At 37.0% G+C, this 27,052-nt stretch overlaps 1 protein-coding gene across 4 annotated transcripts in view; it reads left to right on the top strand.

Moving 5' to 3' along the window:
* Rh50 (Rhesus blood group-associated glycoprotein Rh50) overlaps positions 1-27,052 on the top strand; it is a 186,619-nt gene that overhangs the window by 143,060 nt on the left and 16,507 nt on the right. For 3 of the 4 annotated variants that reach the window (XM_071584737.1, XM_071584738.1, XM_071584736.1), the window contains 5 exons: positions 10,318-10,501; positions 14,091-14,241; positions 18,261-18,411; positions 21,503-21,666; positions 25,851-25,988. In XM_071584737.1, the coding sequence (XP_071440838.1) occupies positions 10,318-10,501; positions 14,091-14,241; positions 18,261-18,411; positions 21,503-21,666; positions 25,851-25,988 (788 nt within the window). Of the gene's footprint in view, positions 1-8,566; positions 9,070-10,317; positions 10,502-14,090; positions 14,242-18,260; positions 18,412-21,502; positions 21,667-25,850; positions 25,989-27,052 lie in introns of those variants that run through there. The other variant, XM_071584735.1, reaches the window with a different exon arrangement.

The following is a 27,052-nucleotide window of genomic DNA, read 5'->3' on the forward strand; positions in this document are numbered from 1 at the left end:
CCATGAGATTGACCTAATGAAGTGATCGCGGACGTTCCAGCGAGCAAACACTAGTTCACAAACAGCGGATTGAGACGCGTTGGTGGAAGTGATGGATGGGAGTGAGGCAAGACTGAGGAGTAAGGGAGAACAGAAGACTGTGTCCTCCAACAGGAATGGTATTATTTCAACTAAAACCAAGATTAAACACCACAATAGATGTAGGCATGCGTGAAAAATGCCCGGGTATTTAGAGTGATTTCAATTAGACTAAATTATGCTTAAAGGAGAAGTTTAGAAACAACGCAATCAATGTTTACACTTCCCGGGTGCATATGCGAGTTCTTATCATAATTTAGCACTCGTTAGGAGTGACGCAAAGTACAAGTGAGGTGTGGGGAATGACAAAATGGGATTCGTTGGCCTAAGCAGTAACAGCCAAACAATTCTGAGTGAGAAACAGGGGATGGATAGAAGAAAGGAAGGAGAAATTCAAAAAGTGATATCATGATCCCTGAAGGAAGCAATTTGAGCATTTAATAGAAAAAGGATTAATTGCCATTAATTACAGAAGGTACTACCATTAGAAAGATGGAAAAGACAAAAAAATGGATGAACGCAAACGGAGATTTGGGAAGATGGCAGTAAAGATAAAGGGGACTCTTAAGGTGAGAAACTAATAGGGCGAGAGAAACGTGTGAAAGGCTAGAGGTGTGAGGAAAAAGAGAATTTAAATAGGAGTTGTGAAATACGTGTGCTGTAGAGTAAGGTAAAAGCATTTTCAGGTAGCGGAATAATGAAATAATAACGGAATGATGAAAAAGATTTAGGATAAATGGAAAGAATGAATACAGAATATGGTAAAGATATTAGGCCAACGGTTTTATGCTTAGAAAGAGAATATGGTGTCGATGAGGATAACCTAGGTCCAGGCTTACTTGAATGTGAGATAGCAAAGGCATTAAAGGAAATGAAAATCAACAGTAAAGACATTGAGGGAAAGAAAAAAAAGAGTGAGCTGTTGGGTGAACTGACGTGTCTCAGCGAGCTCTGACTAAAATCTGTCACGTCAAGATGAAAAGATAAATAATTCACGCCAAGATGAAAAATATAAGGAATAATATCTCAAGCGACAAAAAGAATGAGATCGCTTATGATTATCAGGTATATAGGACAAATGCCATGAAGGAATTTCGGAAGGCGTTTAGGGAATTCAAAAGGAAAAGATTAGCAGAAAATTCGAAAGAGATCCCGAAAGCATTTTAGTCATACGTCAGAGAGGTTCAGGGAACTAATTCAACAGGTAATTCACTCAAAAACGATAACGGCGGAAATGCAGCCAGCAGTTAGGAAAAGACCAACTTATTAAATTCCTTCTTTCAAAGCGTCTTCACCAAATGTCTCCGATAGCCCATCAAGTTGCTCCAGGCAACCGATGTCCAAAATCGAAATCTCATATAATGGAATAGAACTTTAGATGAAAAATATTAAGCACAATAAATCCTCCGGGCCCGATCAAATACCCGCTCGCATATTTAGCGTTGGAAATTACGTCGTACCTAGAAAGCATGTTCACATTTTCATGTTCAGATTTTCTATCAGCTAGTCCACAGTTATCTTGTCCACATGGTTCCAGATGGTCTTATGGTCACTTACTTCGTCAAGTTTTCGCTTCAATGACTGTGATTTCTTCTCCTCGTACCAAGTCTTAATTCTGCAATGTAATGCGAATTTCTGATAGGGATTCATCGACAATGACGAGAATCAATTATTGCAGTCAGCAAGCAATTAAAGTAAAACTTTCCCAGCTTCGGAAAAAATAATTGTTCCCAAAATCTATCATCCCTTTCAACTTTCTTCGATTTTCATTCCAGTTAGGGTCCACACGACTAGGAACCAATTACTCCGCTAACGTGAAGGTGGCCCTTGGTTTGGAAATTTATATTAAATTGTGGTTTAATGTTGAGAGGTCTGATATTCTCATCTGTTTTCCAGATTGCGATCTTTTATTGAGCAATTGCTTCGTCTGGACTAAGTTACTTAGCTGATCAAGGGTACTTGATTTCTAGGATGCTGTCGTCTGCAATTTCCCTATCGATAGCAGCAGCAAGGTACGATATGATATCTCTCCATCAATAAATGAATAACCCATAGGATTCCATTGTAAGTCTGCCTCGAAATCTTTTCAAGCCCATTGGTTTCCTATAGCACACGATAAGGCATGGATGACCGGGCACATTTCAAGCAGGCACCCTACTCTCTCCCTTCTCCTCCTTACCGACCGTCGCTCTGGTCATCTCGGTTCCTTCCCGGTCTCCCAGAGTTTAGGGCTGTCATATCTTCACGACTTCACGTAGGTCCGAGCAGCGCCTCCGAAGGAATGAGAGAAAAAGCTGAACTACTTGCTTCACCAGCATTCCGTCGCTGAAAATCTTACTTTTTGACTTTTGTTCAAGATCAAATACAGTTAACTGTCGAGGATAAGTAATATAATTTACCGTATTACTAAAAGAAATAATGATAGACATCGGTTTTTTTCTGATTTTTCAAAATCGTCGGTGGTTTTCTAAGAAATGACCAATCCGGTTTTAATGATTTTGCCACATTGTGATTCTCGGCAGAAAAATATTAAATAAATTTGAGAAACGACCAGACATAGGCAGAGGGAAAATCTTTATATCCAGGGCATTTCAGGATGGTACCCATATTTTTAATGCGTAAGATAATGAAAATCACGTCGCACAGCGCCCGGCCGAGCAGGAATGACGAGTCCTCTAAGTGAGTTGATTATCTTTGACGATGATTGAATTCGTTGGGAGACGGAATAATGAAAATTCCAAACAATTTATTGGAACCGAATAAACTAATTACGTGCTATATTATGGAAGGCGTCGCGGTGGGAGGCACGATCATCTCTGTCCCCAGTATCTGCTACTACATCTACATCTACATAATACCCCGCAAGCCGCCGCAAGGGCGTGTGGCGGGGGTGCTAGGTCACCATCCGTAAAAAGAAACAATACCACATAAAAAACAACAGCATGGAAAACTACACCCACAGTGGCGCACACGTTCATGCAAAAATCCCTTCATCCAACTCTCATTCAAACACGTATACCATAAACCAACAAGCAACTGCACCCCAGGATCCAGCACGCAAGCCATCCAACAACGCGCTAGCCGGAACATAACAAGCAAGAACACGAAACTCCACCACCACATGAACATGCAACACAAAACGCTCTCCTCCCCAAGGAGACTGTGATAGGCAGGGGAACTCAACCCTCACCTAGCAAACTAGCCTTCGAGTTAATAACTTTTTATCCAACTTCAAGATACCGTGTCAAAGTGACCACATCAGAGCTCCTAAGTATGGAAAACGGGGAGAAAATCTTTCAATTTTACTCTCCTTTTAAATCCAGGCGCCTATGGATCATAATGCCCAATCTGACGAACTGTATTCGGCCACTGCCTCCGCATGGGGCACTCAAATTTAGGCGATATAAGAGTATGAAAATCAAACCAATCAAATCAAGTGTGGTTTATTATACACATCCGTGAGACTTTCGTTGAATATACGATATAGGGCTTAGCGGTTAGCTACACACCTCACGTATCCGATTCCATGAACTTCCTGAAATAGCTGTCTCAAGCATTATCCCTTTTTAATTCTTCATTGACTGCCTGCAGTCAATGCAGCGCCTCACTCGTTTTAAAGTAACTAGCAGTAAATTTTTCGTGTCTTCAAATCCTTCCAATAAAGTTGACCATTCAAATTGATCTCAGAAATAATCACTGCGTCTAAAAGAGGCGGAATCTCATATATTAAGTATTGACTTCTATCTTGTGTGAGCATCATACCAGCCGAAGGACTTTCCACCCTTTGACACAGGTCATTTATAAATGTGTCCTGTGGAATGATTGTTTATTAGTTTTATTCCGGTCATGGTAGGTTTTTAATCAACCCAGGAACTAAACACAGCTTCACTCTACACCCCGACTATTATCACATGAAATACCCTAATTCCCCACAATGACAATAAGCATTTTTTCGCTGAATATATTTTCTACCTTCCTTAATCCTTTTCATACATTCTGTGCCTATTAGTTTCCCCTTCCGCCTCGCTTCCTTCGCTCGTATTTTACCCTCATATATTACAGTATTCTATGTTCCATTGCCTTTCAATATGCCCGGCGTCCAATTTTGTTCCTTCTTTCTTCGAATCCCTCCCTACATCTTTCTCTCTTTCCACAGCACACCCTTCACTCTTTTATATGTTTTTCTCTCCATTTCATTTTTTGTATCCTTCTCCGAGCCCATCCTGCAAAAATCTTTCATGTGCTCTTCTCCTATTTCATAAATGAATAACAGTAAGTTTTGGGGCTATGCAAAACTACACTCAAATTTTGCAATTATCTTTTCTTAACATATCCACTTGATGTTCTTATCATCAACTTCCTTCTATTTGCAAAGGCTTCTTTACTCAACTTAAGTATTTGAGTGAATGCGTATAAAAGTTACCCATCCATAATAAAACCGCCATCAGTATCAGTGTCAGTATTTTCGAATGTATTCACTAACAACGCGATATTGAGCGTTCTCACTAATAAATGTCAAAATTACAGCAAAATAGTGTCTCCAACGCCCAAGTAATTCAAGTCAACGTTGTTAATGCTCCCGGTATCAGTTCTGCGCAGCTGTTTGAGGGCTGGCTCAATTATTCAGGCTGGTCACCCTTGATGCCATCAATTTAGTTTGGAAGTGGTAATCAATGATATCACACACTAATACATGGTTCAAGTATGTATACGAAAATGCATTCATGAATGAAATAATTCCCTTGGCCCTGATCAAGTATTCCGGCTCCCCCGCTGTTGTAAATGCGACGAGGGACACCTCGGTAACAATATTTCAACTAAGTCATAAAATATCCGTCACTTTCAGACTCCTTAATTTTTCTGGCATATCGTTTTGAGCGCAAATGATATACAATGCGGTTTGCCCTGGGAAAATATTATCTCTCCGGTAGCGTTCGTTGAATCCGGAAACTGACCTTTATCATCCTCTGGTTACTTTACTACCACATACTTGCTGCGTTTCTGACTTATCTACTGTTGTCGTCAAGTTTCACGGGAAAACTTTCCACAGCAGAATCGTTAATTTTTGGGAAAATCGGATTGGAATGGAGTTTATTTAGCGATAAGAAATCGCGGGTAATCTTAGTGTTGCCTTTCATTATATTTGAATGTCGACTTGAATATAAAATGAACGTACCTACGGTCTTTAAGCAATGAAAACGCAATAGCCGATACCGTAAACTTGATTGACACAAGGTTGAAAGGGGGGGTGGGGGAAAACAAATTTACAAATAAGGGGTGGGACAGGGAACACACACATTAGGTCACTTGGGTGTGTTTAAGAAACAGTGACCCGCGTATACCTGAATCACACACCAAAAAGTAAAAATAAATTGAAAAATTAAAACAAACAGCCACTCGATCACTAGGGTGGGTTGAGGAATGACAGCACTCCCGTAAATCGCATTCACACACATACTCAGGGTTTGCAAGGATCCCTCCTATGTCAGTGGCCCGCCAATCACACAGATGCAAGTCAAATCATGAAACAAATGTGGTGAAACAGAACGGATTCACGTAATCACTCAATCACTCGGGTGTGTTCGTTAAACCTTTGTGAATCGCATTTACACCCACACTCAGGGTTTACAAGGATTATGTCAGCGACCAGCCAATCACACAGATGAATACAAAATAACAAAACAGATGCACGCACGCTTTCGCTCATTCACTCAATCACTCAGGTGTGTTTTTTTCCAAAAACACATCTGCGATTCACAAGTACTCACTCGTTCACGGTTAACCAGGATTCCTCCTAAGCCAGGGACCCGCCAATCGCACAGAAGTAACAAACGAAACAAGGAATCGGGGATAGGTAAGGGCCTAGAGAAAACCTTCTAGGTTACCTAGAAGGTTTTCTCTAGGCTCTTACCTATCCCCGATTCCTACTTCCTTATTTTTTGTTTTTGTTTGTGTGAATGACGGGTCCCTGACATATGAGGAATCCTTGTAAACCCTGAAAGAGTGAGTGTGTACGATTCACAAAGGTCTCATACACCCGAGTGATTGCGTGTTTACGTAAGTCCATTCTGTTTCGTTTGTTACTTCTGTACGATTGACGGGTCCCTGGCTTAGGAGGGATCCTTGCAAACCCTGAGTGTGTGTGTGAATGCGATTTACGGGAGTGCTGTCATTCCTTAACCCACCCTAGTGATCGAGTGGCTGTTTGTTTTAATTTTTCAATTTATTTTGCCTTTTTGGTGTGTAATTCAGGTATACGCGGGTCACTGTTTATTAAACTCACCCAAGTGACCTAGTGTGCTCCCTGTCCCACCCCTTATTTGTAAATTTGTTTTCCCCCACCACCCTTTTCAACATTGTGCCAATCAAGTCTACGGTCTCGGCTGTTCCGTTTTCATCACTTCTTTCGACTTGCAAACTTACTTTGAAAAGTGTATTTTGAGCTTATTCCGCGCTTTGTGGGGATCCAGCGCCTGCAATTCCTTAAACCTTAGGACTCACGGCGGGGATTGGAGCATTTTCCGTGGTAATTTTAAGGAATAATTAATTAGTTTATTATAGGCTCTCGGAGTGTGAAAACAATTAAACCGTTTGAAAACGCCTCTCATTTGAGGGCACGGTGAGTGAGATACGATACATTTTTTATTTATTATGACAAAGGGTTGCTACAACAAAATACGGTCTTGCGACCATCCTCAATAAATGAACCTAAGGCAACAGGAATGGTAGACGAGGAACCCACTGGAGGAGGAATCCTTAGAGATCTATAGTTCTGTTTGCGTCTTCGGGGTGTTGATGGGCAGGAGTCCAACGCAGACCTTTCACGGGTCGCGCGGCCCACGGCGATGGGGAAGGGCCCCGCCCGCTCTCTAACCTCGGAAAGTCAACCTTTTCAGGCGCTTAGGTAGAGGTGACCTTGGCCGTGGTTGAGTCATTCTGGCTCCCTCCAACCGCAAATGCATTTTGAATCTATCTTCCGTATTCTTCTCACTTCCCCTCGACTTGGAAGCGGCTTGTCAGGAGGGAATGACCAGGAGAACTTTCCCTTTCTTGCAAATGGGCGAATTTAGGGGCCGGCGGTCGGTTGGGCGAAAGCAAGGCTTACGCACATCTACAGAAATACCCCGCGATCCTCCAAAAAGGTGTGTGGCAGGGGGTGCAAGCACCAGGTGGGATGGGTTAGGGAGAATAAGGGAGGCACTTTCATGAACTGATCGCGCTTGTCTTGGCTTGTTGCTCCTTATCTCTCTCTCTCCTTTTATTTGTTCTATTTCTCCTCGATAAGTGCGAAGGCGCTCCCTGTACTTGCAGTCATGGAGGTGGCCGATTTCCGAATCGATTCACTTCACAAAACTGGTTCTTTAGTATGAATCCCATGTTTAATAGATAATGTCCAATCTATAATATTACGAGATGGTGTTACGCCACTTCGTTATATAATACCTATAATGTACTCGTTATGTACACCTATAATGTCACATTTCATTTCGACTTCAATAATGATGACACTAGATTGTTCGGGAATTTATATACGGAACACGATGCTTTGTGGAAACCCGTTCACGTGATACGGTTTCTATGAAAAATTTTATTTATATTTTTTCTTTCTTAAGATTTCTTTCGCCTAAAACTCTTATTTTCAACTTTTCACAATATAAATCTAAAAAAAGACAAAGATTGTAAAAAAAATAATGAAGAGAGTTTTGGTGCATATTTTCAATTGGCTTTGAAATATTTAGTAAAGGTTTGAGAACGTTCTTGTATTTGTAATGTCCGATGTGACGAATGCCAGTTGGGTTCTGTTTCGCTGCTCGTGGTCTTCAATGAACTGCTTACATATTGGGAACTGACCCTTTCCGTATCCTGCCTCACCTACTCGAGGCAACAAAACAAACCAGGACCTTCATGCGCGACGCATCAAGATTTTATTAAAATTTGACCAGAAACCTTTAACCATGAAATGCAAATAAAATTGCTTCTGATGACCTGCGGAACAACAGGCCTGGGAGTATCAACAGGGAGGGAGAAAGCACTTTCCCCTCCATTCGTAATCGCTGCCGCAGAGGATCAAGCGCGGCAGTGTTACTTAACTTTCTCCATTCTCCAAATTCGAGCGCCGCAGGTCATCGCCTTTCCGTCTAGCAGAGCGAAACGAGACTCGCGACCTTGACCGTGGCTTCAAAACAAGGAAGTTTGATTTCAGTTTCCTGTCAAACTTGAAGCCAACCCCAAATCAAACTCTAGGAAGAAGTTTTGCGCGTACAGTCATCATCATGTGATAGATGTTATCGCTTTCAGGTAAACCTGAAGATAATTGCGACCAACCTGTGGTCAAAATTCACGCTACACTCGCATAGTCTCACTCTTCGGTGAATGTGGCAACACTGCCTTTGTTCTCGTGCTTTCCGGCCTTGGTGTGATGATTTTTTAGGTTGGGTGCGCTCGCTGGAATCTTAGCGCAACCCTGGCAGTCTCTCTGGAGCTCACTCCGGGTCTGTGTGCCGTGTGGTGTTATTACTTGGCGGCGCTTAACAAGAATAAGGCGCCGCAGATGCGTGATCATTTCTAATAAGCCTTCGAAAGAAACTTGAGTGAATATGTCGCCTTCTGATCCCAAGCGTGGCAGCCGAGAACGTTACAGTCTTCAGCGTTTGCGGAAGAAGAGAGTGGACCGTGGCGAAAAACGTAGCAAGAGTGAGAAACTGCGGATGTCCATCGGGAATAGCAGGAAGTTCCTCGTCGCAGTTGTTGTTACGGAAGTTTTATTGCTCTGCCTATTTGCCGCGTTCACTTGGCATGAAGGCTCAATCCCCAAAAGTGTTGCCGACCATGACGATATTACCAGTGGCGAAGAAAGTGATAACAGCACTTTAGGCGATTACGATTCGGTCGCAACTGTGCCTCCAACTTTGGCTCCAACCAACTCTCCTAAAATTTCAAAAATCAATGTCTCATCCTTTGATTCTCCAAAGCAAACAAGGCAGTATGCAAGTGAGTCTGAAGGCCGTGGTACTTGCCACTGACATCCTTAATTTACGCCCATATTTCATTGGAAATATACTCTTAAGCAAGTAGCGAGCCAGCACTTAACTCTAGCCATTTTTTCAGTTGCAAAGACTTTTTTCCATAGCGTTCAGTAAGATATAAATGGGAGACTTCCATGCCTGTTGCTGTTTTGGTTGATGGGGATCACTAGCTTCTTAAGGTACCAGTAGAGAAAATTGGTAAACTGCTTGTATTTTGAGAACATAGTTCTGTACCTGTCTACATAGGTATCACCTACTTAGTTTTAGTTACATGCCCTTGGGAAGACTTCTCTCGCCAGGAGATTAGGTAAACTCAAGGAAGGGATATTTGGTGTGGTATTGTGACAATAGCTTCAATGGACCCTTGCGACTTAAGATTGTTTATATATTTTTCAGTCTTAAGATTGTTTAATTGTAATTTTAAATTTTTAAATATTTGTATAAGTATTCCAAAGAAACTGCGGGAGATGCCGCAACAATGTGCATGCTTGTGTCTCCTGCCATTGGACGTCTTGAGCAGTTTTTGCTGGGTAAAGACCAAATTTTCAGTAAACTAGAGAGAAAAATTAAAAATCAACGAAAAATAATTTTCTCACATTTTCGTTCAATTTAGCCATTGAAAGTTTTTGAAGCCAAGATTTTATCTTTTAGCACCCTTCATACATATTGTTAGCGCCCAAAAATGTATAAATAACTTAATCACTTATTTGGAGAACACACTAAGCACTAACTATTCGAACACCATAGATCCTGTAGTTTCCAAATCTTGCCTCTAAATCAGGAAATTGCTGAGGGAAATATTTCTGGCTTTTGAATATGCTGGTCACAAAAATGAAACACTTTATTCGCTCAGTTCTATAGACATGGTTAAGGATTGTTGGAGGCTCACAATCACCAGGAACCGCTCGTGCATGAGCTTAGCGATTTGGTTGAATGTGCTGATATCTATGAGCTGATCTAATTTTATCCTCATTGAATTTGAGTTAGTTTACTTCATTTATTAAATTTTTGTAAGAAAACTATTGTATCGTAAGTAAGAGATGGTCAATTTGTTTAAAAGTTACAAAATGGGAAGTAACATTACAGAATAGTATATTACCCAACGTACAATATTATGTACTAATGTACCAAAATAATTTCCTGATTACTTTGCAGCTGTTATTTCATATGTCACGGCAATCTAATTGAAATTTTCTAATCTTTCTGCCAACAGTGTTCATGGATGTCCATGTTATGATATTCATTGGTTTCGGTTTCCTGATGACCTTTCTACGTCGTTATGGATACAGCAGTGTGGGGCTAAACATGCTTGTGTCTGCACTAAGTATTCAGTGGGCAGCTCTTGCAACTGGTTTCTTCCGCATGGAAAATGGAAAGATACCAATTGGGATAGACAGGTGAGAAACACCCATCATGGACTAAAAATTATCAATGAAATCAAATTGTTAATATATAAACTTCTCTTCCTCTTTCATGGCTTTCAATTTTTATCAATTTAGATAGTATGTTCCCTGACAAGTACAAGTTATAAGCATCGCCAATGTGTAAATTATTTAATTAGTCATAAAGTTTTTGGTTGATCCATAGTCTTTGACATGGTCCAATGCTGTTTTTCTTCATTTCCTTCATCTCATCTCTGCCTCTGCATGTGTTGACCCTTTCACCATGATGAAAGTGCCTTAGACGTTTTAAATTCCCTTTTTTATACAGGACTTAATTGTATAGCTACGTCCGACTGGTTGATGCCTTCGATCCAGACATTACAGAAAGGGCATTTTGGGAATTGAAATGTGGGGAAATCAAATAATGCCGTGGGGGTAGACATCATCCCTGCAGAACTACTTCAAGGTTTAAGAAAAGGTGGGAGGAAGAGTTCTTAAGGACTAATTAACAAAAAGGGTAAATGAAGCAATATGTGAGGATACAGACCATTAAGCTCGATTTTGTAGGTGACTAAATTAGTACTCAGGATAATCAATAAGAAGATGGAGAGGAGGGCATGTGAATATTTAGGGGATGATGAGTTATGATTCAGAAAGGGGGTAAAGGAACACATGATGCCATTGAGGTAATGAGGTCACTTATGAAGAGGAACAATGAAAACAATCATAATGTATTTGTTTCATAGATTTTGAGAAGGCACTTGATAGAGAATATAGGGTAGAATTATGTCTTGCAGGAAATAGGAGTAGATTGGAGGGATAGGAGATTTTTCCAAAACCTGTACATGTCATAGCGTGTTCAGGTGAGAGTGAGTAGTGAACAGAGAATTGGGAAGGGTAGTATTCATACTAAAAAGACTGTACCTTTTCCAAAGGGAAGGGTATTATTTAAAAGAGGGCTAAGAAAGGGGTGTCCACCTTCACTAGTGCTTTTCAGCATGACTTTGATGGGAAATGGGAAAAACTGAAGATCAGAATTAAAGTTGATGAATGATTCATTAAATCAGTTAGGTTTGCAAATGATCAAGCGTCAGTTCATCAGTCAGCCAAGGGGTTGAAAGCATTGTTGAGCACTTTGAAAATCAGCTCGATAGGTATGGCATGAGAATCAATGTAAACAAAACAAATTAGATGTAGTTTTTGAGAAAGAAAATAGTTCATTGTCATCCATGTGATTTGAAATGCAACAATCCATATAATTTTGGAAAATGACATCTTTATACGAATTTAACTTTAATTCTATCAGAATTATATGACATTGGATTGATTCAGTTTTTATCTTTCCCCATCATACCCATAGTACTTGCTAGGTGTACATTTAATTTGTGTTTTATTAAGTTTTGTAATAATACAAATGTATATTAGCTTTGAAAAATAAGTCATTCCACCTCAAACCCATTTCCTTATCAGTCTTTCTCTCTGGTAGTCTTTATTAAGACTTCTTAAATGACAACAAAAAATGTTGAGCGCTAATATCCTTTGCACTATCAATAACTTATTGGGTTGACTTTCTCATATTCTGTTGAACCTGTCTAAAGGCATGATACTCCCCAACCAACAATTGACTTGGCTGCTTTTATTGAAAATTCATAAAGCCAGAGCGCAAGCAACCCTGTGTTCATCTTTGGCAGCTGTAATAAGCATTTTTGTTGGGGTAATAATAAGAATATGCCCAAATCAATACCTACAGCACTAGTCCTTTTCTGTATGATATTTATCATGGTTGCTTTGATCAATCATATTTGCTGAATTATTTAAGCAATTATGCAACTTTTTCGTTAAACTTATTATTTTTGATAAATAAATAGTGATAATTCATGTACTGTATTTTCCCATCGATAATGTGCACCTTATGTTTAACGGGCACCCCGAACTTTGTAGGTATCAAGAATTTGTATAGATACTGCGTGCCCAGGGCTTCATAGTTATCTTGAACGTGTATAGATGCGGCGCATCTGTGTGTGTGTATATGTATATATTTTGTGTAAAAATACGTCTATATCCATGTACTAATAGATGGTAACAACCAATGAATACATGGAATCATAATTGCATGTGGCTACACCTATCGTAAGTGCACAGAAGATGAGAGCCAGGTGATTGGATATTAATTCCAAACAACAGAAGGATCAAAAAATAAACAATATTTACAAGCCAACACAATATGCCGCCTCATTGCTTTTTCGCTATGATTCGTAAGTCGAAAGGGGACATAGATTTGGGTGCCCTTTTATTTGCTATAAAAATTAACTTTCAGTTAATCAGATATATAAAAATGAATGAACTCGAGTTGTCTTGTTCTGTTGGCTTTACTTCGCTTTGTTAGTATTAGTACTCAGCTGTTCTATGCACCCTTCAAGTTCTATGAAAGTTCAGCCCTCATGGTGATTGTTTCAAATTCAGTTTCAACTGAATTGAGTTAAGCTTTTGTAATTTAGTATTTTCTCAAGAAAATTTCTTCAACTTCAGAGAGGGAACTCGGTGATCTGCATGAAGAGATAATAAATGTACTTGATTCATTTAATTGTGATTCAGGTGACGACTTTCGTGGATTCGAGTGATCTACCTATCCTATCATATGTTCATGTGTATAATATGATGTACTTTACATGTACGTGAAGTACTATGTATTAGAATAAAGAAGTACTATGCATGAGAAGAAATGAAGTATAGAATTTATATGTTTCTTCTTTTTCTCATGGATTTATGAGGTGAAAGAACTTTAAAAGTAGCAGATCTGTATAAAATAGAATGCAATTAGAAAGGCATGCTTTCAGACTAATTTATTTTTATGAGACTCTTCTATAAATTATTGTTTACATAGGTATGTAAATGTTTGGATTTTTTCAATTTTCATTACATGAGGTGCATCGTCATTTTTTTGATCATCTGAACATTTTTGTTTAGATAACGCGGGCGTTATCGATGGGAAAACATGGTAATATGTACACTAGAGATGACTCTTCGAAAGAATTTACATAATATTGAGTTAAAATTTAACTATGTATTGCACACAAGTAGATTGAAAATACATGACATAATTCTTGGCTATTATTTTGATGTAAAATATTTTTTACATTATATGGAGTTGAAAACCCTTATTAAAAATTTAAGTTTTTATGAAGTTCAGATAAGATATGTGTGAGTAGAAATGTACAGAATGGAAAGAATATGAAAAAAATGTAAATATAATTGTAATAGATTTAGAAATGATTTGCTCTATGAATTATATAACAACTTTTCCAGCTGCATTGGAAATTTCAATTCGAGAAAAATCTTTGAAAGTGTGCTGTGCATTGCCGACTTACTGGCAAGGAGGTTGGGAATACAGTAACTTAATTGAGTAATGATAAGTGGCTCTTAAACCCCATTTGGTTAAATATGGAGCTAGAGAAAGACTTTGCCTTGTCTCATGCTGGAGAGGAGTAATGATGGGAAGGAGGAGAGTGATCCCGTGGGCAGCCAATAGCTTTATTGAAAACATCTTAGAACCATGACATCAATTAAATGCTCTACAGAAAGCAATCATTCATTTATTTCCTAGCATATTGAGTGCTGACCTTGCCACTGCGGCTGTTCTCATTTCGCTTGGGGCTGTACTCGGAAAAACATCTCCATTGCAGCTTCTTGTTATGGCTGTAGGTGAGATAGCTGTTTTCGCCACAAATGAATGGCTTGGACTTCATATATTCAAGGTTGGTGGTGTCTGGTGTTTTTATGCCTTTGCAGGATATACTGAACTCATTTTCATTTGAAGCGCATGCCAATTGGCAAGTCCCCCTAGATAGCACAAAATGAGTATTCTATAATGACATTGAATCTGATCATGCAATTATCATATCCACGCACTTAGCTGCCAAGAAAAATTTTCGTGTTAATGGACTGGGCCCATTCATAATATATGGATCCAATCTACCAAAAAACAAATTCAATTTACAATTTCAAGCATGTAATCATATTAAAATGCATAAAATAGTACTTTTCCACAGATGTTAATTGGGACGATGTTTCACCATGTTGTGACATCATTGGGTACAAAGACTAGGCGTGGAGTGTAGGTATATAATGGAACCTCGTTTGTATTCTCATGTAACCTCGATCACAAATATTATGCTTGGAAATGACTCACTTAAAAAGTGACTTTTCGGATAATGAACAAGGGGAGGAAAATCCTAGAACAATTGTTTGCCTGCTACATCAGTTTGTGTTCAGTACTCAATCCATTAGCATCTAAGTGTCACTAGTAATCACACATTTTTCCAAACTTGTGTTGACATATTTTTGGCAATTTTTTTGTGCAAAGTTCTTGTGAATTGTTTGAAAAATATTGAAGGATAAGCATAATATTAGAAAGGAAAAGTAAAATAATTAAAAAGTAAGAACAAGGTGTGAGCGTGGCTGATCTAGCATACACATACAATTGGTCTACTTCAGAGAATTGTACTATTCTCAAGTACCTGGACAAATTTAACGAAATAGATGCTTCAAAGGGAGTGACAAAAATATCTAATAAATAGTTTCATATTCTCAACAATGTTGAAAGATTTCTTTCTCATTTAGATAAACAAAAAGCTATTGCAATGTGAAACTAATAACCAGAATATTATTTCTGAAGAGTCAAAAGTAATTTTTGCTAACGTTGTTAAGAAGATTCCAGCATCGTCAATGGCCAAAGAAGTGTTTAAGGGAAGTTGTGTGTAGTCACAGAAGTTTAAGAGAAGAACTGTCATCTACAGGATTGTGAGGCGTGGTGAGGCAGAAAGCTTCAATTGAAAGGCAGCAGAGAACTTAATGGCGACTTAGCAAGCTCGTAGATTCTGAGGATTACCTGCGACAACAGATTTTTAATCGTGATGAGATAGGTCTCTTCTGGAAGAAAATGCCGAAGTGAACCAAACCTACATATGTACACGGAACAGTAGAGGAGAATGAATTGCCCGGCCGCAAGTTAATAAAAGGCCGTCTCACGCTGCTATTTTGTGCCAATGTAAGTGGCAATTTGAAAATGAAACCCTTGCTTGCTTATCATTTAGAAACTCCATGGAGTGTAAATTCCAGAACAGCGGGCTAAATGCAATGCGGAGATCATGGGAAACTGTTGCATGGTACCATGCATGCAAAGCATTGCCCTAATAATGCAGTGGATATGTGAACTAGAAATTTATTTAATGATAGTACTGAGTTGCATTTTAGCAAAATGTTGGAAGTGTCAGCAAAAACAAATGTCTCCTTGTAGTTTCTTACAAAAGAGTAAGGAATGTAAATAATAAACTAATTACTTCGATTCTTATTAATGTTTACAAATCAAGTTTTCATGCCAGGTTGGTTCAGTCTGCGATTGAAGAAAAGCTGAAGATGATTAACATTTAAATGAAGCAATATTTTTGCTAATTTTGCAATACAGTGTATCTTTCCAGAAAGATACATTGTATTCTTCATTTAATTAACATGAATTTCCACAAAGTTGAGCCGGGAACAATTGAATGATTAACAATCCTAAACGAAGTATACATATAAATTTCTTTGATTAAACCTTCCACATAATTTATTTTTAGACATAGAAAAATTATTGTATTTTACATTAATCTACATTGGAAAATTTTTTCACTAAACAACTGTTTAGAAAAATGAGAAAGATCTCAGACAGATTGTGCTTGTTGTATGAGGTTCCATTGTGTATATGTAATATTTGGGTTGGGGATTTTTCACCTAACTTAGAGCATTCTGGTATATTAGCCCTACTGCAGGTATGGCAGCAAACTTACAACCTACAAAAATAATTAACGCACTGAAAACATCAATGTAAACAAATGTAGGTATCATATTCTTTTACGTACTTAAATCTTAGGAGTCCGAGGAAAAAATTCTGTTTATAACTACCGAGACCAGCAATTTTTAGTATAAATTATAGCAATTTAAAAAATTTCATTAATCACCATAACTTTACTGCACATCTATATTTAATCTTGAAATAAAAATTGGCACAAGTTAACAGTTACATTTGCTCTTTAGCCTTCAGTAATTTTTTCTTATATATTGCTCATTCATTGGGTAATTACATTTAATCTAATGAAATATAAAACCTTCCCAATATCATTCTCAGCAACTGATATTTTCATTTGAATGGAAAGTATGTTTTATGCCTTTGCAATTGAAAATTTTCATGATCAATGAAAGATTGTTTATTAATAACTTTAATTTTAATAAGACTACTCATAAGAAATGGAGTGTTTACCAGCAACATATGCCAATATAATTAATATTCTTGGATTGATAGTTGATTTATGGTAACATTTGCTTCCAGGGTGTAATAAATAATTAAGGTATGGAGACACATTTTTGAAGGTATGAGTATTTGATTAATATTTCAATTGATAAATTGGTTTAATACAGCCCAATATTCTTCTCTATTCCGTATTCTTCTTATAGTTTTTCTGCTTTTTATCCTTAATTTGAGAATTTTGTGAATATCAAAATGTTAATGGTTGTGCTTTAATTGAATTAAACTCTAAAATGTATTCTGGTGCAAAAACTGGGTGCCTGGGATCTTTAGATCAATTTGATTCTTTTTATCTTTGTAACCATTAATACTTATCTAACTGGTCAGGCCTGTGTCAAAACTCTGCAATGTTACCCCCTTTCTTGAAATGACCCAGTCTACCCTCACAAACTTGAATTTATAATGGTACTTTATATGAATATTCTAACTTCCCTCATTTGTGTGTACGCATCGTGTTGTTCAAGCAGCACTGCAGAAAGTCGGTATATTTCACTATAAGTGAGGGGGTGAGAGATAAGGCTGCATTATTGCTGTACCATGAGAGCAATGCCATTGATGGTATAGCATTTTCAGGCCAGTCATTGCTTCTCGTATTTAGTGATTACACATCAAAATGCCAGGGAAAGAGTATCTGGCACCTTTTTATGACATTCCAAGAAACTGTGGAAGATACTGCTACAGTAACTTTTGATGGAGTTATCCACTGCTATGCACTACAATGCAACAATTTCAGAGTGTAGAAATCATTCGCCTTGCCTGGGATTCAAATGTGGATCCCTCTGTTTCTTGTAAAACGATCAGATTGGTCAAAAGTAAAACAGCATGTTTAAAGTTGGCTTTAACCGTGTGGACTGTGGCACATTGCGCACAACTACAAATGCCTGTGACATAGTACATACGTTATTTCGTCTCAACATCTTGTTCCTTTAAAAGCCCCAGTTTAAGCCAGAGTTTAAGAGGATGCCTCGATAGCTAGCTAAATAACTGGCTAAAGCACTCAGCCAGACATCGAGGGATCTGATTCTGAGCTCAAGAGGGAATAAAGATGTCCAAGAGCCCCCTACTTTACCCTTTCTTATAAATGCTGTGCTGTTTGAATGGCCAATCCTGTAGTTCAAGCTTGCACCTCATTGAAATGGTTTTGGGAATTTCTTATGGTGATGAGTATGAGTATGAGACCTTTGATACAAACAAGGTTGTTTAACCCCAAAGCAGTCACCACCATAACCAGCAATATTTCAAGGGTTTAAGAGTACAGATACAGCAATACTTACACCAAGATCCTACTAAAAGCAGCTCTGTGGTACCCTTATATTTTGTTGGAGTTTCCAGATGAATTTATCTCTCATATCTTTAAAGGGCCAGCCAAAAATGCCTCCTGAGTTATATATTCTAAAAGATTTACTCACCTAATTTGATTATTTTCAATTAAAGGTAGTCGATGCTGGAGGTTCCATATTTGTGCATGTTTTTGGAGCATACTTTGGACTGGCAGTGAGTTTTGTCCTTTGCCGTGGGGGAACTGAGAAACACCATTCTTCCAATGAAGGAGCGTCATATCGCTCAGACCTATTTGCTATGATAGGTAATGAATTTTAATTTTTATGTATATCTTTGAATTAAGCATAAATTATTATATGCATGTAATAGGGTCTCTTATGGTTTCAGCTGTTGTCAAATGAGGTTACCCTTCAATACACATATTAATTAAAATGTTTTATTCTTCACAGTTACTATTACAAATTGCCATATATCTTAAAGTTAACTTTTCTTCCTAAAATACTGACTAATATCCTTGGCTTGAGTGTTTCTAAAATAATCGTAACTAGTTTTGAACTTTTCGTTGTAAATTGGTCAATTATGGTGAATGAGAAATAGTTCAAATGATTTATAAGGTCTAAATGTAAAAAAACTTACATATAGTTAAACCTCTCTATAACAGCCCCCTGTGGACCAGGTAAAAAATGTGTTATGCTATGAGGTTAAACAGTTTTAATGCATGAAAAGACATTATGGCTGGTGAAGATTGAAAAATCTTTATGAATTTTTTAATATAAACCTTGCATTGCTGATGCGTTTTGCTCATTTTGTTGATCTCATCCAAGTAATGCGATTGTCCCAACACTGCAAAATGGATGTTTGTTTCCACAAATATCTCTTTGTTTGAGTACACTCTTCTTCCCACCAGCCATTTCTTCAAATTGAAGAACAGATAGCACTGAAGGAGCCAAATCTGGAGAATAGATGGGGAATGAGTTGGGATCTATACTCCATCAGTTTTACAACCACCACTACAGAGGAGTTTGCTGGTCCATTGCCCTGATGGAAAAAGCATTATATGTTGGCCATTTGTTGATATTTTTCTTGCAGCTTGGTCTTAAAATGGTCTAATAATAATGCATAGGAAGCCATGTAATCGTTTTTCCCTTTTCCAAAATGTAGTAGTCAATGAAGATTATTCCATGTGAATCCCATGATTTAATTGCCATAGCCTTCCCCTCTGAAGGGATGGTATTCACTTTCTTTTGTTTCTGACTTCCCACCAGCAAACCTCTGCTTAGATTGTTCCTTGGTTTCAGGCATGTAGTGATCTATTCATGTTCCATCCATAGTAATGGCACATATTTTAAGTCCTGTAGATTTTGCTGAAATAGCAGCAAACCAGCCCAAGCTCGATTTCGTTGTTGGTCAGTTATGAGCAATTGCAGCATTTAACTTGCAGATAACCTTCTCATATCCAAATGTTGATACAGAATATGATCTACCTGTTCACATAAGGGATCCGATGGGCTTCGCTCTTCTATCATCCATTGCTATTTTAGCAATGATTTTTGGAATAATGGCAAAACAACAAAACCTTTGAATGAGTGTGTGTTTTGATAGGTTGGAGTATAATAAAAATGGAGTATAGCCCAGAATTCAAGAATCATCATCTGGTAAAGCCTTTGGTTCTATGAGATGTAGCTGAAGTATTCATAATGTTGAATGTTAATTTTTTAAATTCATCATTTTATCTCAAAACTTTAGATGTAAATGTCATGATTGGTTAGATATTTTTGTTCATTGATTCTCTGTAATTGCATGGATATGAATTACCATGTTGCTGCAGTTTATCCATTAAAATATATGAGCTCTTATTAAGGAAGAATTTATGTTGTATCATGGGGGAACTCATCAAAGTCACTCTACCAGGTAAAGGTCTATGAAGCTCAGTGGTGAAACTCAGCCTACCATGATTATGGTTCAGGTACTCTGAGAAAGAGAACCACTGGTCTTAGAATTGTCACCATGAGTCCAACAACTGAAAGTTGTGAATGTATAAAAATGTCCTTACCTATAGTGTCTAATGGAAAGCAGTAATATGTGGGGACTTTTCCAGAAATTGGTGCCTGTATTTTTGGTTCATTGGGTCTATATATGTGGCGTGGTTGGTAATATTGAAATAGTTTATGTAAAACTTAAAAAATAGATGTGTTGGAGTATATCTTTTTTGATATTAATATTAAACAATTCAATAACATGAATCCATAGCTTAATAACAGTGTTATAAACTCAAGGGAGTAAAGTTCAGTACCTTCTTAGAAGAGAAAATCAAGGTATATATTTTCAGCCCAAAAAAGCAAAGTGGGTTGGTAAAATTGTAGTCACGCATTGGTAATGGTTACCTACATGTGAACATATGACATTATCTGAAGGGAACTTTCTTTAAAGGAAATTTTCATGCCCACAGTCCTCCAAAGTATAAGGATAAATAACAAATTCTAATAAGAGTCTAATGAATTGTTCATTAGACTCTTATTAGAATTTTATTATTTATTAACCTCTTGAAATTGTGAATAGTCAAGTGAGTCAATAGAAGAAGAACAATGACAGGAAATATAGTGATACATTTTTTCTCCAATTTTGAACATATACGGTATTATAAATTATAAGCATGCACTTATATGTATACCGTAAGTGTTGATGTTTAAGCATAGAGAGTGAATTTAATAATTAATTTCCTGAGAAAATATGAATATGGGACAAATGACAGCAAGAATATCAGTTTAATCACAGCAGGAACAAGAATAGGTTATGTTACATTTCCTTCTACGAGAAGAAAAAATGATTCCTCATTAAGGACTGCAGCAGAAACTTTTTATACTATTTACCTATCAGAAGTATGTTACGCTCATTTAATCTTCTTAGCTCAAATGTTAAATTGCATAGTGTAACTTTGCTCTAACTTAAGATGATATCCATAGAAACTAAATGGAAAATGTTAACCAAGCCATCATCAATTAATTTATGATGTGCAATAACCTTAATTAGATGTACATGGTTTGTTTAAAAAGTTTCAGAAAAAGTGATTTATTTCAGATATTGCTGCAATGCCTCAATATTCCTCAAAGTGCATCCCTTGAACGTCGACACACTTTTACCAGAGGCTTTAATCCTTCTGGAATCCACCTAACAGGGTGGAACCAGTCATGTCACAGTCACCTACAGCGAACCAGTCACGATACTTATTGTACAGACCCTGTATTATTGCAAAGATTTCAAAAGTAATAGTCCCCATTTCAAATGAACTCCTTTGGTCCTGCAATCCTTGCACTAAGCACATAGGAGTGTCCACATCAAATATAAGAAACATAAATGCCTACAAAATTTCAATGTTACTGTTCCTTTTACTTCAGGTACAATATTTCTGTGGATTTTCTGGCCTAGCTTCAATGCCGCATTGGTTACTGGAGATCAGCAGCATCGTGCGATAATCAATACATATTTTTCACTGGCTGCCTGCTGTGTCACAGCTTTTGCCGTCTCTGCCGCAGTAACGAAAGGATTCAAATTTGATATGGTGAGAAAAATAACCTTTCAAAGATCGGTTTTTGAACCCTCTATATCAATGGGTTGGTATATTAGGGGTAGAATGATTGTTTCCAACTTGCTTGGTTGGTTGGTTAGACTGAGAGACATACCGTTGTAATTACTTAATTTAGAGGTACAATTTTGCTATTTACATGTATGCTTTATTGTAATCATGTATAGTTTTTCAGATTTAACATTCAATTTACAATGTTGAAAAATACTTACTCAGTACTTTACAATATATTTTACAAAAAATGTAAAGTATCCGTTTGTCAGATTGAAAGGTGAGAATGAATTTTCATCCAATTCTCAAAACATAGTAAATTGCTAAATAATTAAGGTAAGGAAAAAAACCTGGTTGATTTTTCTAATGGTGAAGCAATTTAGAGTCTGGAGTTCATTATAAGGCAAAGCTTTGTTTCGTGCATCAAAGGTAGGAATTTCAACTTAAGTTGAACCATATATCTAGGAGACATTTGAATGTGAGAGGGGACGCAGCATGACTGAGTAGACCAGGGATGATTTTCTTGTTGTCGTGATTCCAATAAAAACACATCTCCTCGATCTCACACGACACTAGCCTTCTGGACTTATATGATAATATATGATGGGAAGACAAAAACTGCTGTTTGGCTTTTTCTTTCCTTCAAAATCAGGGCCCTGAATGTGTTAATGATAAAGAGGCTGAACTGGGTATTTAGAACCAAGTTTGGTGATGTATGTCTGTCTGGGACATCAGGTGTTTTTCTGTATTCAAATTTTAACAGAAGTGGTAAATCATAATTGCTCCCCAAGTGAATTGTACTGAAAAAGGCAAGGGATGTCCAATGTTACCTATTCTTTTCAATACATGTTTAAGCAGAGGAAATGGTGAGAGAGGCATAGTAAGGGCTGGAACGAAGTTGGGTGGGGAACCCTTTAATAATCAGGCTTAATATTTAATCAGTTTTATTTGCAGATTAAGCTTTATACGATGTAGTTTCCATCATCACTGTGTGGAAGGGATCTGTGACTCCAAGAATACACTTTGTATTTCTACAAAAATATTTATTCAAACACCTTGGTTACAATGGGTAGCATCACTTGATGATGGTGCTACATGTTGAAACTAACTTAGTCATCGACCAAAGGGTCACAAATTACATACAATAAACATTGTGCCTTGCCATCATAAGAAAACAAAGGCAATGGGATTCTTAAGTAAAAGGATGACCAGCACAAACATTAAAGTTAAGGGTCATCAGCTCAAACAAGTAGGGAACAAAATGATTTAACTGGTACTGAGAGAGGTAATGGGATGCTGGAGATAGTAGTAGAGGGTAGAATGCTGGGAAAGGAGGCAAAGGGAGGAAAAGAATAGGCATTTTGGATGTAATTGAGGGAGACAGAAAGTTTGATCAGCTAACGAATGAGGTATTTTTATATGTAGTATGAGATTTAAGGATATATGGTGTCATGTTAGTTTGGGGTTTGGAGTGGATTAGTGTGCAGAATTTTTCATATGTGAATCTACATGGAAATTCTTCTTTTGGACTTCAAGCTAGTTTTGTGACCAGGGGGTTTCTTTTTGGATTAAAGACACTTACTCAATATAAGATTATGTAAAATCCTCCCATGATTAATACTGATGAATTCTTGGCTGAAGGTAGGAAATTATTGATTGCATTTCATGCTAATTACTTCCAAAGGAGACTCAATGTTTTGAGAAGTGAATTTAAAATGGCTGTAATTCTCATGTTTAGTTAGAAATAGGACCCAAACCAGACAACATGCTATGATTCACGTTAGCAGGGTGGCCACCCAATCAAAATAATGGAAAAATAAGGGGATTGCTGGGTTTGCTAAAACAATTGTTGTTTCTGTAAATAATGAAAATACCAGTTATTCGACCAAATCAAAGTCTTGATTTTAAAATTGCTGTGTAGTTTTGATTTAATTTCCTAGTTCCAGATTGGTTGATTAATTAAAAATGATTTATCTCATTGTCAGGTTATTATTCTGGGTATGACCATCAACATTCCTGACATGAAACTTCTTTTTGGCATAAGCTAGATATCAATGTCTTGTTTCATGCGTCTTGATAATTTTGTTTTGGTATTCGTTGTATTTTTTGTAAGTACCTTTCACTAGCATAAGGTGAAATATCCAACTGGGAACACTAGGTCACATGTAACAACTTAAGTGAAAACACAACTGTAACAAGACATTCCTAAAATCGAATCTCGTGAATAATCTGCCGCAGGAATTAATTGGGAAAAATGGGATTCATTAATGAAAACTTGTGCAACCCTCAGAACCTTAAATTCCACCTAATCAAATCCATATTGAATGGATATGGAATAGCATTTAGTGGTAAGCTAAAAGCAAAAGTACTTAGTCAACCTCCGTATTTTATCAGTGAGTCACTGTCAAGAACAATTTACCAATATTTTATAAAATCTGAAGTTTTTTTTTCAAAATAAAACACTCATTAGTACCAATTTTCATTATTAATGAGCCAACTTATTTCTTTTTTAAAAAGTAAAATAAAGTTGAGCATTTAATCTAAATACCGAATACAGTGGGGTTGTTAACAGCATAAAACAACTGAGAGATGTTAATTATAATTAATACTGAATATAACTTGCTTCTTTAACTTTGTTCTTCATTTGATAACTCATGACTGAAATTGTTTCTTAAGAAATTGAACTTAACTTTGCATGTGTTTGGGGGAAATTTTACCCCAGTGGAGTAGCTGTTTAAGTAATAATTTAAAACTGTAAACTATTCATGAAGGCTGTTAAAACCTTTTCCTTTATATTCACATAGTATAGTAATGAATTAAATCATCAGAGTAATGCATCCTGACAATTACAGAACCAAAACTACAGTAATGAGTGTAATTGTTAGCAATGTATGAGACAAGAATTTCTTGATTATCATTCATCCCATTATATCTGCATGATTACCATTTCCATGGAAAAGAAGATTAGGTGTTTAGAATGGGTGTACCATGGGGTATAAAATATCATAAAAAGAGCATACAGTACCACATTCATTCACTAATCAAATCTTAGCATAGATAGTATTCTTTGAAAGAGTGGTTCATTCAATCAACATGAAAGGCACTTCTATTTTTTGTTTCCTTCATTTCTTCTATTTTTTCATTAGTGTGATTCAAATGTAAGTGTGGGGTAAACATTGAGTCTTATATTCCTTTGTTTTGAGGAAGTTTTGGGAAAGTCTCAAAGGTCAAGCAAGATGGAAATTACAAATAGGACATAATTGCATTGCATAAGTGACAGGCATAAAGTCAAAGGACCATCAATGACACTGCATGCATATTAGTTGGGCTTTAATAACTTAAATAAGGCCTTTGCTGAAGAAGCAAACATTCTATGACTTGATTGAACATACATATTTGTCTGAGTGAAGCATTTAGCTCTGTAGGTAGAGTATTCCACAGAGGGGAATTAATCCTCACAGTTTGGCTGTTCCCACAAAATGCATATCAATTTGATAGCCATTAGATGCTTAATTTTGGTATCAGGTAAAATAAATTGTTTTCCGAATACAATGGTATTAATAGGCAAAAACTGTAACAAAAACTGTAACTAACCAGTGCAGTTAAAATATACTTGTTAACATTCATACATTGGTCCACAGTCTGTTTCGTGCCAATATTCAAACCATTTGTTTTTGATGCACGATTTATTTTAATGGTTGTCACAATGTATCGCATGATTTTTCTGAACAGGATTTTTTTAAGCTGTCTTTGTTCTTACCAAATTTGTTAGCACAAAATATTCAGAATTGATAAAGGGAAAAATTAAAGGAATAAGGAGAAAATAAATCAATAGAAAGGAAAGAAAATAATTTAAAGAGCAAATATAGCATTGGCTAGATGGAATAAAGTTAACTAATTCTGTCATCCTTTATAGTGAAAATATGATGCAAAATCAATTTAATGCAAACAAAATGTTTTCAAAAAACTTCATATCTTTCTATCCCAATAATCTTCATATCCTTTCATCTCAACATCAAATTATCATTGTTTTGGGACCATTTAAGAATTTCCACTTTTTCTGCTTTGACAACTATTCTCTCAAAGACTTCAATGTCTGAAACCACGTAACATTATTTTCAGTTTCCTTCTCTACCGTTTTCAATTTTATGCTTCTATTATCTTCATAGGTTCATGTACAAAATGCAACCCTGGCTGGAGGAGTGGCTGTTGGCACAGCAGCTGACATGATGGTGCAACCATATGGTGCCCTTCTTATTGGTATGGCTGCTGGAACACTCTCTGTTTTTGGATATCATTTCCTACAGGTTGGTGGAAATCTTCAATTTGGATCTTGTTGGCCTTCCATCCCTGATTGGCTACCTCCAGCTTAAAAAACAATTCATAGGAACTCATCACCTGCCGTAGTATTTTTAATCAAGTAAAAGCCAGTTTCAAGGAATGGATAGCATTGAATTTTCCATTTATTTATGATCTTTTTCTGTGATTAATTTAATATTTGTGGGTTTGAAAAATTAGACTATTAGCATATCATATATCATATCATCATTTACTCACAGGCACACCATGTGGTATAGGTTCTGTCAAAGCAGAGTATACATATATGTATGTAAAACAATAGAAACATGAGGATACAAATCAAGCTGAATACAGACACATTCATTGATTATAAGAGAGGTATTGATCCACACTATGAAATATTATTTCGGGTAAAAAATATGTTAATTTACTCTTAAACGTTACTAAACCCATATTAGATTTCAGAAAATAAGGAAGTTTATGGTACAAAATAAGTCCCATGCTCTTGGGTCCTTTATAGGTTCATCTTGCTTACACAAAATTGACTTGTAGATTGTTTATATTGAGGGTACTGTGATTATGAATGTCAGCATTAGTTGGGAAAGTCTTCAGGTTCATTCTTGTGTATGATACAGTAGTAAAAATATTATGAAAGAGGGAAAAGGTTAAACTGCCTAGTGAATTGGAAATTCAGTGTGACAGGTATGGGATGAGAATCAATATTAATAAAACAAAGGTTATGCGATTTTCGAGAAATTAAAAGGCTAAGCTAAACATTAAAATAGGAGGGCAAAAATAGAGCAGGTAGAACAGTTTATTTATCTCGGTAGTGTTTTAGACCAACACGGTCAAAGTAGTAGGGACGTAAGGAGAAGAATTGCGCTAGGCAAAGAGGCTTTCACAAGGAGGAGGGAATTGATGAAAGGGACGCTGAGTAAGGATGTTAAGAAAAGACTCGTAAAAACTTTGATATGGAGCGTGGCTATGTACGGCGTGGAAACGTGGTCATTGAAGCAGGAGGATAGACTTAGACTGGAGGCTTTTGAAATGTGGGTTTGGAAAAGAATGGAGA

This window comes from Hetaerina americana, unplaced genomic scaffold, assembly GCF_022747635.1.
Source record: "Hetaerina americana unplaced genomic scaffold, ioHetAmer1.1.p SCAF_2, whole genome shotgun sequence".
NCBI lineage: Eukaryota > Metazoa > Arthropoda > Insecta > Odonata > Calopterygidae > Hetaerina > Hetaerina americana.